The 16,639-nt window shown below is 28.1% G+C and overlaps 1 protein-coding gene across 1 annotated transcript; it reads right to left on the bottom strand.

The window, feature by feature from the left end:
* Positions 1-9,089: 9,089 nt before the first annotated feature.
* LOC100819849 (expansin-like A2) lies at positions 9,090-11,035 on the bottom strand. Its single transcript, XM_003540384.4, has 5 exons — positions 10,796-11,035; positions 10,580-10,689; positions 10,287-10,465; positions 9,674-9,806; positions 9,090-9,571 (listed from the first exon to the last, which is right to left on the bottom strand). The coding sequence occupies exons 1-5, from the start codon at positions 10,911-10,913 to the stop codon at positions 9,326-9,328; spliced, it is 786 nt and encodes a 261-aa protein (XP_003540432.1). The 5' UTR covers positions 10,914-11,035; the 3' UTR covers positions 9,090-9,325.
* Between the last annotated feature and the right edge of the window lie 5,604 nt (positions 11,036-16,639).

A 16,639-nucleotide genomic window follows, 5' to 3' on the forward strand; every position in this document is an offset into this window, starting at 1 on the left:
ATAATTATATGTAAGAAATGTTAGTAATACTTTTTGTTATTTGCTAAAATTAATTGAAAATTATCAATTTTTATGACTTTCATATCTTATATATTTAATAACTCTCTCCTAATTTAAATGTAAGACATTATAAATTATGATTTTTAATAAATTTTAATGAATAATAAAGAGTATTTGAAAAAGAACTTTAGTAACATTCCTCGTATATATAATTACGCTGCTTTACTCTTAATCACTTATAAACTAAAACAACCGTACATATTAATGTAGTTAATCAGATAACTATGTGGATGCTAAATAAATATTTTTGATTGTACAATATAATCACTCAAAGGTAAAGTAGTAGGTAATTTATAAAATAATTAAAGGACAAAATAGTCTAATAAAAAGTAGAGACTAAAAGAGGTAACTTTTACTATAGTTATTGATAATAAAAAATAATAATAATGGTACCTCGTTATTTTGTCTGTGAAGTCAAATTGTTTATATTGCCGAAGTCTTTTTGAGTAATAACATCAGCACAAAGAATACAAAGTACTTGTATATTTTATTTTATTTTTTTCCAAATTCAAAAGCATATACGCGTTTGCAACATTATGTTCATGTATTCTATTTTACTAATTTTCGTTTGAAATCAGAAATCACACACACTTAAAAGTTTATAAAATAAACGAAAATAGGGGATGAATTTTAATTAATGGATATGATTTTGGGTTTGACTTGGAAGTCTCCCCCGTAGACTCCAATAGGTCTTTCTATCTCAAGTAAATGACGATGAGGCTTATTGTCTTGAATGGCTATTACCAGATCAAAGTCTTACAAAATTGTTCTATTGTGCGCAACATATCGAAAGCAACCTCCTATGCTCTTTCCTCGAATTTTCTCGATTTTGTGCCTCCTTTTCTTATTTTGCCAAAAAGATAAAACTTTAAATTTGTCTCATGCATGGCCCGGAAGATGATTGATAAAAAAACACAGTTCTTACGTAACTGTACTAGATGTATCTGCTTGAGAGAAATTACAACTGAAAGCCAAAGCTCGTGCTTTCAATCTGCTACTCATTTTTGTACCAAAAGCATACGAATACGAACTCAAATTCTTAATGGGAAAGGAAATTTCGTGGTAATCAATTCCAAAACCATTAAGATCCCGTTTTCTTTTGTGGATTTAACATGTCATTCGTCTGTTTTAATTGCCATATCAAGTTATAACTTACCTGGATGATTTGTTATATAATTGTGGTCTAATTAATTTTTTAATTCATTTAGGTTAAAGTGCATGTGCATGATTTTTTTAAAAGATTTCTTATAATTAATCAGGTTCTTATATTTTTCTAAAGAAATTAATTAAATTTAGTATTACTGTTTATTTAGTTTAGTTAATATTCTTCAATTTTTACTTTCTTTTTAAAAGATTTATAGAGTTTTTTATGAAAGTAGGATATGAAATAATATTAAAAATCATAACTTTACTGATATTTTAATAAAATTTAAAATCCACAAATTTAGTAAAACTTCGATAAATTTTAAAGGCTTTTTAATGGGATACAAAATTATGGTTTGAAGCGAAAAATATTATAAATTCTTTTGCACTGATTTAAATTTGATAGCTTTTTTTATATGTAAATGTTGTTAAAATATTAGTTTTGTTAACATGAGAGATCGAACTTAAGATTTTCTCTCTTAGTCATCCCATTTATATTATATCTTCATCAAATTTGATATCTTGATTGACATGTTTTGAATGAAGATTATTTATCTAATGAGTGAAAAAGTGTGGTCATCAGATAAGAATGAATAAGTTTAATAATATATTTAAAATATGTATAATTTTAGCCTTTAATTTTGTTAGTTAACTGAATCTCTCTATTTTTAGAAATAAGTAAATATAGTCCTTCTAACAATTTTTCTTTTCCTTAAAACCCTTAAATTCTTATTTTCAACTCAAAACATTCACAGATAAAATTAATTTATAATTTTAATAATTTTTATAAATGAAAAAAATATTAATCTAGAAAATAGGTCTTGATACCAATAAATTTATTAACAAGTAATATTTTGCAACATGCTTTACTTATTTGAAATATTATTTTTATATATTAAATATGTTACTGAGTACTCATTTATTAATTAGTCAAAATTACCGGTATGCAGCTTCCGAAATTAGAAAGGACATGGACATTAACAAGTTATTTCGAAAAGTTGTTTCACCATGAAAAGTTCCACGGACCGATAGAATATAATGGTAACATAATGCATGGTGGAAATGAGCCGAGCAGTTTGTCGAGATCCTTTGGCTCGACCTATGTAAGGCTCGGCTTGGTTTGTTTACTATAAATGTCAAATTCAAACTTTTTAAAAAATCTTTTTTGATAAAAAAAGTCAAGCTCAAACCATAAAAAAAAGTTGGTTAAGCTTGACAAGCCGACTTGTTTAACTAATAATAATAATAATAATAATAATAATAACTTTATTTTATCAAATCCTATCTTATTCAAATTTTATTCTATCTAGATTTTATTCTATCTAAATTTTGTTTTGTCCAGATCATATCTTATCTTATCTTATCTTGTTCAGATTTTATTTTATTTCATTTATGGGTTTGGACTTAAAATAAATTTGTAAGTTTTGGAGCTGAGGACCTATATAACAGTATCAAGTTTTAGTCTAGGGAGTTTTTTTTCGGTAAGGAGAATAATTCTATGATTTTAGAATTTCAGTTTTTATTACTGTTCATGCACACTGTTCACGTAAAATAAAATTCATTTTGTGCAAATCATCTCTAATCCATACATTTTTTAATATTATGTTTTTTTTTATTTTCTTTTGATATACTTTGTGCTTTAACGACTTGAATTCAATATGATTTTGTTTATCAATTATTTTTGGATTTGTACATTATTTATACGAAATTTTATAAGTTTCTTTTTTTAGTTAGTATTTTATTAGGTTTTAAAATAATTAATTAATCAAATACGTCTTTAGGTAGGTTTTTAAATAGGCTCGTGGGCCAAGTCAGGTTTTTATATAAGCCGAGCCGAGCCTTAAAAAAAACCTATGACAGGTAATGAGCCAAGCTCAAGCCTTACGTATTCAACTCAGATCGAGCTCAAGCCTAATAAAACTTGGCTTGACTTGGCTCATTTCCACCCCTAATCAAGACATAAAAACATGGATAGCATGTCACTATTTCTTTTCATATTTTCATATAATTATTTGAAGGATATGAAATTGTTAAATTATTCAGGATCTAAAAACACCTGGTGATAGTTTTCAAATGTGTTTTTAAAATTAAAAATTGTTTTAAACTGAATATATTATTTTATTGAATAAAAGAGTAAAAAGAATTTTCTAAAAAATTGTAAATTGGTAAAAAAAATCTTATAAATTTCTCAAAAATCTTACCAAACACTTAGCAACCCAAGGATGGACCCATGTAAATGAGGGGATGCATGAAAATACAAATATATCTACTAATATTATCCCATTGTACCTCTTATTTTTATAATTTGAACCCGTTGCTCTTAATTTTTCAACTGTTTTTTTTTTGTTTTATTGGATAGTTATTTTTTCTTTAAGTTTTGCTCCTCTTTGAGTTTACTAAGTACTTTAGGTATTATTGACATTTCATTTTTTTTCCAGCTTATTACACTTGATTTTGATTTTTATGTTTACATGTATGATAGTAAGAAAATATTTTTAAAATAAATTGTCTCCATTGGCTCAAAATCCTGGATCCGTCATTGTCCAAACCCATAAGCACATGCACACAAACATATACAATTAGGGCTTAATGGCTTATAATATTTGAATTTATTTCTTATAACTTATTATCTTAAAAATAGGGCAATGTTTTTATATTGTAAACAAATTATGAAGATCGATTATTTTACATTATAGAGGACGATCATATTTATTTATTTATAGTAACATGTTTCATTTTAAAAAATATAATTTAAATAAATAAATTTGCATTGCTTAAAATATTTTATAATGTTTAATTTTTTAATGATATTATCTTAATTAAATTAATTTATTTTTAAGCAACTTGCATGAGCAACTGCATTGTAGATATTCTAAAGTAACAAAATAAAAATATATTTATCAACAATCTAAAATTAATTAAAGTTACAAGAAATTTTAATGCAAATAAACGATAAATACACTTGATTTGTCATTTTGCTCTTCCTTTTTTTTTTTTTCTTTTCCGTCTTCACTTTACTTGTTAAAGAGAGAATATATAGAAAGCTACGAATCAGGCGTAAATTGAGCTAGCGTAAATCAAAAATAAAATTAAGAGCGGAGGAAAAAATCTCATATATTATGAGAATATTACATTCAATTTAATAAAATATACTGTAAGATGTAAATTACATTATTGTGTAAGTGTAAGTAGTTGAATTAAATTGAAAGTGTAATTTTAAAAACATTACTAAATTAAATTTTATCATTTTAAAATAATTTCAGCAAGCAGGATATGAATATTCTAAACGTTGAGGTCGTAAATGTAATTATGAATTATGGTTTTTTTACAGCAATTATGAGTTATGATAAAACTAAGAAATAAAGATATTTTAAATACAAATTTCCTCAAAATAAATCATAATGTGTGAAACATAATGTACTTTCCAAATTGCTATCTGTCGCTTTAAAATATAAAGGAATATAATAAGTTTTACCTTATTTTTATGTCACTTTCCATATGAGAACCCATTGTTAATTGTTGCAACAAATTAAGAGTTGACTGACTCTCTTTATCTGGCATTACATCAAATTGAGAATTAGTCAATTGTGTATAGTTTTTTTTAGTTAATAGTGTATATATATATATATATATATATATATATATATATATATATATATATATATATAATTTCTACTTATGACTCTTATTGTTAATTACTTTTTAAAATTTTAAATAAAAATAATAAAAATTAATTATTAATACTTTATTTCTACCACTTTCAAAAAAATACAAACAAATACGAAAATGCATTATTAATATTTATTGTTTTTATTTCTAATTATGACTCTTATTGTTAATTACTCTTAAAATTTTTAAAGATAAATATTAAAAAGTAATTATTGATACTTTATTTCTACCTCTTTCAAAAAATTAAAAATAAATACGGAAATAAATTATTAATATTTATTGTTCTTTATCTACATTTAGCTTTGAGCTTTACAATTTTGTTTATATATTAATATTTTAATTTTAATTTTTCATTCTTTTATTTTCTTTATCTCAATGAAACAGAACCATGTTGAGTCAATTCACCTATAATGATAATAATAGTGCTATGAAAACCACAATCAGAATGAAAATGAAGTCTGTTCTGGAATACTAGAAAGAAAGAAAAATTCCTCTTAAGTGTTATCTTGTAGTATAAAATTAAACTCGAATATGATTTACGAATAGTGTTGATGGAATGATAATTTCGTGCTCTCTATTTCATCATCGTACTGGGATGATTTAATTGGAAGAAATCAACTATCTTTTTCACTTTTTAGACTTCTAGTTTAAGGTTTAGTCTTTAAATACGATTGACGATATAATTATGGGGTGATTAATAGAAAATTGCAAATGGAAAAAAACTAGTAATTTTTTTAACACACTATTTATTGACTAAAATTTACTAAAAAGGTATATTTTTATTTTAAATAAATTTTTAGCCTATAATTAAAAATATATCAAAAGAAGTGTGTTAAAACATATTTGGCTAATATTTCTCTTTCTATCTATCAACTGAGGCATATATTATAACCAATTACTTCCCATTATCAACAAAATTCACACTTGATGGACTTAAATAAACTTGATAGACAATAACAATTATTAAGGAGGTGGACAAGTAAGTGACAAAAGTGTTACCAATTCCTTCTCTTCGTGCGACTATCGAAAGTGTTACAATGAATATGTGACAATATATTCATTATATTCGCAGGGATGTTAGGCCAGGTATTTGGGTTGAGTAAAGGGTAAAGCTTTTCTCTTTTGTCTTTCATTCAAAGAATAAAGAAAGACTTCAAGTTATGAAATTAGGAGTGATTACCTTCGGATCAAGTGGTGGTCTAATCCGACCCAATTATATTGGATTGGATTTGTAAAGTAATTATATTAAATATGATTAAACTAAATTAATATCTGGTCATAAATAGGTTAAATATAAATTTTTTTTAATCCGATCAATCCATATCATGTAATTTAATTTATTATATATAAATTAATTATTAAATATAAAACATATTAGTAATTTTTAGTTCACATGGTTTATTAAATTATTAATTTAAATCACCAATGACTTTTTTTTTCTTTTTTAAGTAATTTTTATCTTTATCTTGATTTTGTTTATATTTTTACATGCTAATATCATACTTTATTTTTATCTAAAATAAAAAATTGTATTAACGTTGAAATCATTAATTCTATTAGCTAAATATATTTACAATTTAGTCTCTTTTGAATGCATTTAGTCATTATGTGCTTAAAAAACTATAAGTAAAAACAAATTTTTATTCTAATTTTTTTTTAACAATAAAACATTTTTAAATATTCAGGCCCAATTAATCCAACTTAACCCAATCATTTATGATTAGATTGAGTTAGGTTTAAAAAAATTATACAAACCCGATCCAACACAATCCGTAAATTTTTTATTAAGTTAGATAACGAGATTGGTTAAATTCATTATCTGACCCGACCAATGAAGAATTTTATATGAAGCATCTCTATATGAAATAGTACATGAGTAGGAAGTTTTCATTTCTCAACAACTCACGTCTTTATCTTCTCCCCACACCCACTTTCTCACACTCACAAATGCAGTAACACACACTTTGCTCACTTACAACAATAGTGTTACTTTATTTTTTTTTTCTTAAAAAAATCAATACAAAGAAAACTTATTTTTGTTATGTAGAGGGACACTCCACCTCAATTTATAATAGAATGGAAACTTAGTGTATTATATTACTCGATGCAATCAAAATATGTTTTTGTTAAGGATATTTTTGTAAAAAAATTAAAAACTGTGATATAAGAATAGGAAAAAAGGGGTGTGAGAATAATAAAGCCCAACAGTAGGCTATCAGCAGTATGGCTGGAGTACTCTGAATGAGCGTGTAATGGTATAATTTTCCTTAATGAGTCTCGACACTTCATTTGACCTTGAAAAGTCCCCTACACCCCCACGTCACCTCATTTCTGACAACAATCCCACGTTATGTCGCTGCTTTCCTTAGTCACCCTCTAAGCGCAACATCGACCAAGCTAAATCAGTATTTGGCTTCCGCTATATTGTGCTGTGGCTGTTGGATTTTGATACGGGTGTTCCCAAACAGATTTGGAGATTGCAAGTCTAAGTTTATTATGAAATACTTATTTCATAATACACTTGAAAAAAAATGCTACCAAACACCTATTCCATAACTCATTTCAATCATAACACATTTGAAGATTTTCATTTTTATTATGGAATATTCACTTGATAATCCAAATATGTACTATAAAACACCTATTTTATAACACATAACTTATTTATTTTTTACTTATGAAATAAGTATTCCCTAACACATTTCAAATAGTAATACATTGGAAGATTTTCAAGTCTATTATAAAATATTAATTTCAATATACAAATAAATTTATAAAATGTTTTTCGAAATACCTATTTCGTAATATAGAACTTTTGTTTTTTGACTTATTCAATAAATATTCTGAAACACGTTTCATATTTACAAGTATATTATGAAATGGATATTCTATAATAGACTTGTAAATCTTGAAACATGTTTCGGATTACTTATTGTAGAACAATATTTTTTTTCCTTATAAAATAGATGTTCTATAACACATTTGGAGGAAGGGGAGTATTGAGACTCATTAAGGATAATTTTGTCCATACAATAAAAATATAGTGAAAAAGTAAACGTCCGGTGTAAGTCATTTTCCTTAAGGAGCAAAGTATAATGGGCTTAGAGGTACGCTTATGTTAATGAAGTTGTAAAAGTTCAAGCTCAGAAGCCTCTTAAATTTTATATTTCAAGGGCCTATGGATGAAAGCAAAAAATTTGCAAGGGCTACAGGGTCGCAAAATACGCAACCGAGGCACCCGTTCCCAAACTACAGGAACGACGCCAAAGTCCATACAATCAGTACGTAAGAGATAAATCACATGAAAATATCTTATTTTCTCCTCTTCCTCTCATAAAACTTTCATACAAAAAGAAACGTTCACTAAGAAAGGTTTTACTTCATTTTCACTCCATCTAAATATATTTATACTATCTTAATATATTAGCTATTGAAAAAGATTATTGAAGTTATTTTTAAACTAAAAATGGTTGAAGTTATATGCCAAGATGTGACTGAAATCCAAGAGATAACTTAGATAATAATACGAGGTCCATGTGGGTAACCTTTACCTGCAATATAGGATTTTGAATTTTGTTGTAAGCTACTTCGGCCATAGTCACATTACTGGAATTTCTAAATTAATTTTAGAATATATTTGTGCATTTTTTTTTACTACAATGACAGTGAGCCAGAAAATAGAGAAAAGTGTGAAATGTGATTGAAACATATAAAGAAAAAAAAAACTAGAATACATCTTAATTAAGAAGGGAAAAATAAAGCGACTGATTTGAAAGGTAGCTTACAAGTTAGAACAATTATGTTTTTTACTGCGGTGATTTTCACATTTCCAAACTGTTCTTGTTGAGAACTAATAGGTCTTTCCCTCATTTTATGGAGATTTTTTAAGCTTGTTGAATTCAGAGCGCCATATAACCATTGTAATGGAAATTTTATGGCCTCCATGAAGAAAGTTCATAGAAGTTAGGATTAACGTGCCTTTTCAGTAACTATAAGACCCAGAAACAAATTAGTCTTTATGGTGTGTTTGGAATGAAGGAGAGAAATAAGATTGGAGAAAAATATTATATATTTTTTGGAAACCCATATATTTTACACTCTAATTAAAAAAGCTGTCTTCTATGTTTCTCTCTTCTAAACTTAATACACCGTAAGTTATTGGTTGAAGAATACCTTTGATGCTCATCTAAAAAAAAAGTAAAAATGTAATTCATATATTCCAAAAAGAAAAGTCTATTATTTTGGTTGGTTACAACTTACAACTTACAAGAAGAAAGAATATAAAGAACGAAGTCGAGTGGTTCAGAAATAAGAATGCTTTTCAAATTTATTAAGCTACTCATGATTCCTTAGTATTATAAGTTGCTTTATGAGCCTATACTATTATATTAATAAAATTTATGGCTATATGTATGTGTATATGTGAGTTATTCTTCAGCAGCAAAGCAATGAATCATGACCAGGTTCCATCGTCGCAGGGGGAGCAACCCTCTTGTGCAATGTCTGTTATCTGAAGGCCAGAATCATATATAAGTCCATTTTTCCAATCAGCAGGTAGGACCTTCTTTGCCCAAATCCACTTGCCATCATACCCTGCCGTTACCACTAACCTAAATTGCAATGCACCTTGGGGTACCCTGCTTGTGTCCCACACTGCCCCGTCGCTTCTGCTCATGAAGCTCCAGTTTGAAGACCCAACCTAATAAATAATAGTAACCCACCAAGGCAACGGTTAGCAAATTTTATTCAACCAAATAACAAATAATTTGGTAATACTAATGTTTTATGTCTTGCAACACACCTGAGCCACATCAACGGCTACTATCTCCGTTTGTCCCCCTTGATACAAAAATTTAATTGCTAAGTATTCTGGCTTCTTGCTTGATTCTTCAACACGAACGGCTAAATTCTGTTTTTTGTATTCACAAGGTACTCTGCTCCATTAAACACCCAAGCAGAAAGAATCAGTATTCGGTGATCGAAAATTGTGTGAATATGATGCACTCTACATGTTTATGCAGGAACATTTATTTCAATCTTGACCTTATCTAATTACTTCCACTTAGCCGAGGCACATAATAATTAAATTAATATTGGGTCATGAAATATCTGACATTATACATTACATTATTATTACTATTATATTATATAGTAAGCACATTAGACCGTTACTGTTAATAAAGTGGCACATGATTGCCCTAGGGATTCATAATATGATAATAGTTAAACGTTGTTGGTCCACATTGATTGTTCTCTATCGGTGGTGGGTGGGCCCGTGGCGCTGGCCGGTAGGTGGGAAGTGGGGACGGACCAAAACCAAAACCACTCGCAAAGCAATAAAGGAAAAAAAACAACATATGCTAACAAAATGAAAAGCATAAAACTTATCTAAAACTAAAGTGATTTAGGCCTACCTCTTGTATTCAATGTCAGCAATGCCAAGCTTCAATATTTGTTTGCCCATACCCTTTTGAGCCATGCCCGCAAAGGCTCTGCTGCTTAGCACAAAATCAGTTTGATTATTGTGATTAAGATCAGTCAATACCACTCTGGTACCTTCTTTGCTGCATAGAGTTGGGTTCTTGCATCTTATCTGTAGCATATTATCCATTAATTACATATGTTAATTAGTCATGATAATAATATAATAATAATTAATGAAATAAAATATGGTTGGACGTGGTCCTCCTGATAATTGTATACACACCTGAAAGCAGGCACCACAAACTGCTCCATCTTTGAAGAGAGAAGCCACACCAGCTGCAAGGTGTCCACCACTTATGTCTAGTGCCAAAGAGCCATACCCACATGCCCCAGCTAATTCAATTTCAAATTCACATAATAAATTAGTACCGTATGATCATTCCATTTGGCCTGAAATTGAAGACAATAATAAATAAATGAATGAATGTTAATTAATTACATGAAAGAGCAGAAGCTTTGGAGAAATAGGAAGCCTTGGATTGGTGCAAGCAGCGATCACAAGCAGTGGAAGATGAAACAAGAAGAAGGAAGAGGAAGGAGAAAATAAAGAAAGCCATGAATGTTTGTTGTTTGGTTTTGTTGGTTCAGAAAGCAAGGTATATATATATAAGGTCTCACAGGTCAGCATTTTTCCAAAAAGGCATTGGTATCAGATAAGAATGAAATGAAACTAAATGGGGTCACTTTCTGACTTCACTCACTCACCGACCCTGCGTATCTATGCGCCAATCCCAAACAGCTGTTTCTCTGTGTGCTAACTGTTACAACGTGTTCTCTTTCTTTTTAATTTAACTGTGCCAGTGTTGTGCCTTTTTCCTTATACTATGTTTACTAGATGATGGAGACGGACCTCGATTACGAGGTAATGATTATTTTTTGGTGCCAAAAAATTTTCTCTCTTTCGGAGGTTCCTTTGCCACTTCTGTTTCCTTTACTTTGTGGAACTAATAATAAACTAAGGCTTGGAGCATTCAAGAAGAAAATCAAAAGGTTAATTTAACTTTATTTTGGAAAGATTTTGTTAATTAGTATCGTCTAAAAAGTAACAAATTAAAATATTTATTCTATAAATTATAAAAAAAATGTAAAAAAAAATTCTAAACAGTGTAAATTTTCATCTTTTAATATAAATATTTTTACTTTAAATTTCTTAATACCATTTCCCTTTTTGAAATACCAATCAATTAGCTTTTGTTTGTCACCTAATAAATGCTATAGTCAATGGCTTAAAAATCACACATTGTGAAGGGGGAACAAAACAGGTGTCTCTAGTTTAACAGCTGTCCATCACTGCGAGATGGGAATCAAGATACCAACAAATATATATAGAAAAATTAAAATCAAATACGGAAAAAAACAGAAAACGAGGTATTATGGCATGTTGGTTGATTTTTGATAACGTTTCCGCGTATGGCGTTCCAAAAGACAAAAGGAAATGAAGCTTTTAAGAAGGTAGGGATGGGGAAATGATTGTTTGCTTGTTCATGAGTGGGAATTTAGGAACAAAGTTTACAACTCACATCCCATTTGCCAAGTAAGGATACAACCAAACTTAATCATATATTTGATTCGATATGATGCGATTCAAAATGTGATCTTCTCGTTTTAAATTCATTATTAACACCAGCTATATTTTTTCTTATAAAATTAACTAAAATGCTATGAAAGTTGGTAAGTAAAAACTAAAACATTTTGTTAGTATTTCGGAAGTGAAGGTTTCTTACTTCCTTTGGCGTTAAATTTTTCTTTATCAAAATAATTGGCTTATATTGGAATCTGAAATTGAATCATTGTGAGTTGTGTAACAGGGAACTGAGGTGAAATAGTTTGTCTTCAGAGACACGGTATAGCAGTTGGCATCTGTGATAAATCATCGGTCTTCCTACTGCTTTTGAATTACTATACACAGACTGGTCTTTCTAGACAAGAAATAGGAACATTTCTTTTTGTTTTGGAAAAGTGACCTGTGAGTTGTGAAAGGTGATACTAGTTTAGGTCAAGTTTAAGATTTAAACTCGTAATGTTACCAGTAAAATATGTCTAGAATCACAATCTATCTCTACTACGGATAAGCATTAGTGTGTGTATATATATAATATGTAAAAACACTTGAACTTTTACCAATTAGTTGTATATATTATATATAAAAAAATAAGATTAGTAGAGTAATAGTTCTTCTAATTATTTTGTAAATGCTACTTTTCTCAATTCCCATCCTACCATATAAGATGCGAATGAATAGATATCAAATCACGCAAGCAAAATTTAGATATCAAGCAAGTAATGGAAGTGCGTATCTATATAAAATTCAACAAATAACGTGAACTAATTAGTTATATTTCATTCCCATTTTTTAAAATCTTCTCTGACCCTATTTATCTATTTATCATTTTATTTTTATGTTATTTTCCTTACTGTACACTAATTTCTTCTCTTGGTCCACTAGAGATAAACCCAACCCTCCAATAAAACCCAAATAGTCCCATTAGCCCAAATATTTTCTTAAGGGATACAAATAAATTGAATAGAAAAAAGGCCATAATGTCATACACATTTTACCCACACGTGTCTCGGCAATTCAGCTTACCCCCTTAGTTATTGTCCAAATATTACAAAAATGAAAGAAGAGTGTATTCGGATCACAATCTTAGGCCCCAATACTCCCTGCAGATCCAATTCATTCACACCACAATTAGCTGCCCATTATACTCCCTGCAGCCCAACAAATCTCAATAGTAGTGTTGATGGGTGGTTTATTTAATAATTAAATCAGTAGGTTATGGGTGCGAATAAGTGAAAGGAATTGAAAGAGAATGTGATAATCCTATAGGAGTTGTTCCCTTATATAAAAAGGAGTTGACGTCCATGAGTGGAAAAATAAAATTTTCTCTAATTAAGAAAGATTACCCTTCACCCAAAAAGTTGAATAAATCATGACCCTATTCCTAAAGAGAGGATAGTCTAGCTTGTTTGGTATAACATTTAATTTATCTTCTAATTTCTTTTAACTAATTATAAATTCTGTTTAATCTTATAAATAATGTCTGATAAACAAATTTTTTATTATTGCGCATCATTTTCTTTAAAACACTAATTTCTATTTTTTTATATTTATTTTAATTTTGTCCTTATAAAGTTATAATACTTATTAAATTTATATTTTATCCTTTTTAAATAAAGTAGATTTTATTATATTTTAGGATATTTTAAACACTACACAAATCAACATATTAAAAATATGATGTTTACTTAAGTGTTTTTTTAATGAACCTTTACTTAAGTGTATTATTTTTACTAAATTTATTTTTTTTATCCATAAAAATTAAACTTAGATATCAAGAGAGTTTATAATAATTCATGCACATTATTCAATTAATCAAACTAAATCTACTTAGTATTTTAAACTTGATTAGAAATATTATAAGAAATTATATAAGATTAACAACAGAATATACAATATGAAAAGTATAATAATTGAAATTGAACAGTATAATTAAATTATTTTTCTGTAAATAAAAAATTATAATATTTTAAAATTAATTTAAAAAACTAAATTATAAATACCCAAAAATATATTTTCATCGATAAAATAAAATAAAATTTGATATAAAAATATTATTTAAATATGTATATTTATATCATTTTATATTTATCAACCAAGATAATTTCACCAAACATTACAATTCAATATGCTAACTTACCAAATACTTTAGAGATTTACCCAAATTATGATACAAAATATTTCCCATATTGTTTTTAATGACTCCTAACATTAATATTGTGGTTTTGTGTTTTTATCAATTAAGAACAAATTGATGTATTTTTTTATCCATTAGAAACATGTGCTTCTTACTATTCCTTCCGGTCTTCTCTTCACCCACAAGACTCACAACCACCAAAATATTTAAGAGGTCTTCTTTTGTCTAATTACTTGATAGTAAATATTGCTCAAGAGCCTCCACATGATTAAAAATAAAAAGAAAGGCTAATAACACATTCTTTAACATATTTTTTATGATTAACTTAGATGTATAAAACATCACGATTTTTGTAGATCTCACTGATTATTTAATGACTTTCACACTTTATTTTATAATTTTCAATAAATTCTAACAAATTATAGAATGTGTTTTAGAAAGAGTTTGATAGAGGGTATGTTGTGAGTATTTCTCAAAACAGAACTATTAATGCTTCAAGATTTGATATTTAGGTATATATTCAAAATTTTACATTTTTGTGATATATTTTGAATACAAAATAAATTTTTTGATTATAGTTTTGTTGTTAATGTTACGAATACTGTTTTTCTTTTTCTTTGAAGAGAAAGGAGTGAGAAAATGATAATAAAAAATACGTGAAGTTATGTGTATGTTGCCTCCCTATATACAAACAATTAGCCATGTGGTGTTGTTAATGGTAGACAGGCGATTTGATGTATTAAATAAGACTTTATACATATATAACTGTTTTAATTTCTGCTCTTTGTTCACATTCATGCATCTTACAAAAAGTGTATAATAGTGTGGATTTATCCTATATGATATTTCAATTATTTTAGGAATATGTTACCTCCCGGCCAGATGCCTGCTTCCTAAAATGCTAATGTATGGTTCGTGTACCTTCTAGGAATAAATGACCCTACAAGCTCAATTCCCTGTTATGTGGTTTGTGTATGATGCCACGTGGCACATGCACCATATCAGCACAACACCCCGTATGCACTAGCATATGGTGCTGTCTAATTTTGTGCATATAAATACCAGAACAATTGGTATCCCATTCAACAAAATTTGCATCAAACTTAATAACTCTACATTCCTTTTTCTCTTCTATCAAGTCGTCACAAAGTTCCATCATAATGATCATCAGCACAAATAATGTTGATCATCATATATATGCATTCTTCAACAGCAAACAAGGGACACTTGCTTGTTTATATACCCCTTAAATATCTTAGCACAAACGTGTTCAGGGAGCTACTAAATTGGTACGAAGAGGAGTTTGGGTTACCTTCCAATGGACCTATTACGTTGCCTTGTGATAGCGTGTTATTGGACTACGTAATCTTGTTATTTCGAGAACACGTTCCTGAACAAGTTGAGAAGGCTTTGATCACTTCAATGGTTGCATGTCATCACGAGGCTTCATCATCATCATCTTCGCTTGCTCTTAGGCAGAGCAACGAGCCAATGATTATCTATGGCTTTTGAAGAGATCTATATATTTTGAACTTGTGTATACAATAGTACTAATATAGATAATTAAATTGTAGAGCCACTATATATTGCTTGTTCTGATGCTTCAGAACCAATTTTGTAATTAAATATGAGAACGAATTGAAGTATCTCTCACGATTTATGCTATCAAATCTGTGTATACCACTATACTATGCCAGCAATAGCCGTGCATATATATTGCTCTATGGATATCTTGTACATACCATCCAAAAATCATTTTTACAGAATACCCTTTCCTCTACACTTTCCAAAATGATCTCCTTATAGTCATACAGCCACACGATGCATCTATAATTATCTAAATTCTATTGATTATTAAAGATGAGATTGTTTAATTTTTTTTACTTAAGATTAGTCACACAAACCCTTTTTCACACAACCACACACATCATTTTCTCTATCATTTGCCTTCCATTTCTTTTTTTATATCTCAAATATCAAACACATGGTTGATAAGTGGATTGATTAATATTAATGGGTTTTTTTAGATCATAATTATTTTTATAGGAAATTATTGTGTTTGAAACGATAATATACACCAGTGAATTTTCTATACATAAATTTTAAATCTGGGACCTTATATTAAAATAAGAATTATACATATATATATTACTTATACACTAATGACTCATCAGTAAGAAGGTTGTGATTTTGAAGCATAATAATGTTAAAAAAAAATTGTTCCCAAATAACTGTGTACATGCATATTTTTTATTTCTAAATCATATTTTAATATATATATATATATATATATATATATATATATATATAATTATTTTTATTTTCTTCATGAACCTTCAAAAATGTAACTGCTGTCATTTTCTTTTAAAAAAATTATTACCACTTTTTTTTTAATATAGAGACACGAAGTGGGTGTCTCTTTTTCAACTAATAACAATAATGCAAAATGTCACGGAAACAAAATCATACCTGTATGAATGATTATGAATAGATATATAAGTATATCTTTTTATTTCCAATGAACACCTTTCTTAAACTTGCTCCGATCTTTATTTCTGTCTCCCATTTGCAGAAAATAAATGTAG

Source organism: Glycine max, chromosome 12, assembly GCF_000004515.6.
Source record: "Glycine max cultivar Williams 82 chromosome 12, Glycine_max_v4.0, whole genome shotgun sequence".
In the NCBI taxonomy this organism is placed as follows: domain Eukaryota; kingdom Viridiplantae; phylum Streptophyta; class Magnoliopsida; order Fabales; family Fabaceae; genus Glycine; species Glycine max.

What these genes read in the sequence shown, in the direction of transcription:
- LOC100819849 (XM_003540384.4), bottom strand. Translation starts at nt 10,913, where the DNA reads ATGGCTTTCTTTATTTTCTCCTTCCTCTTCCTTCTTCTTGTTTCATCT. An exon ending in CAAAGCTTCTGCTCTTTCAT is followed by an intron (nt 10,690 to 10,795) that starts GTAATTAATTAA and finishes AAATTGAATTAG; the next exon opens with CTGGGGCATGTGGGTATGGC. An exon ending in TTTGTGGTGCCTGCTTTCAG is followed by an intron (nt 10,466 to 10,579) that starts GTGTGTATACAA and finishes AATATGCTACAG; the next exon opens with ATAAGATGCAAGAACCCAAC.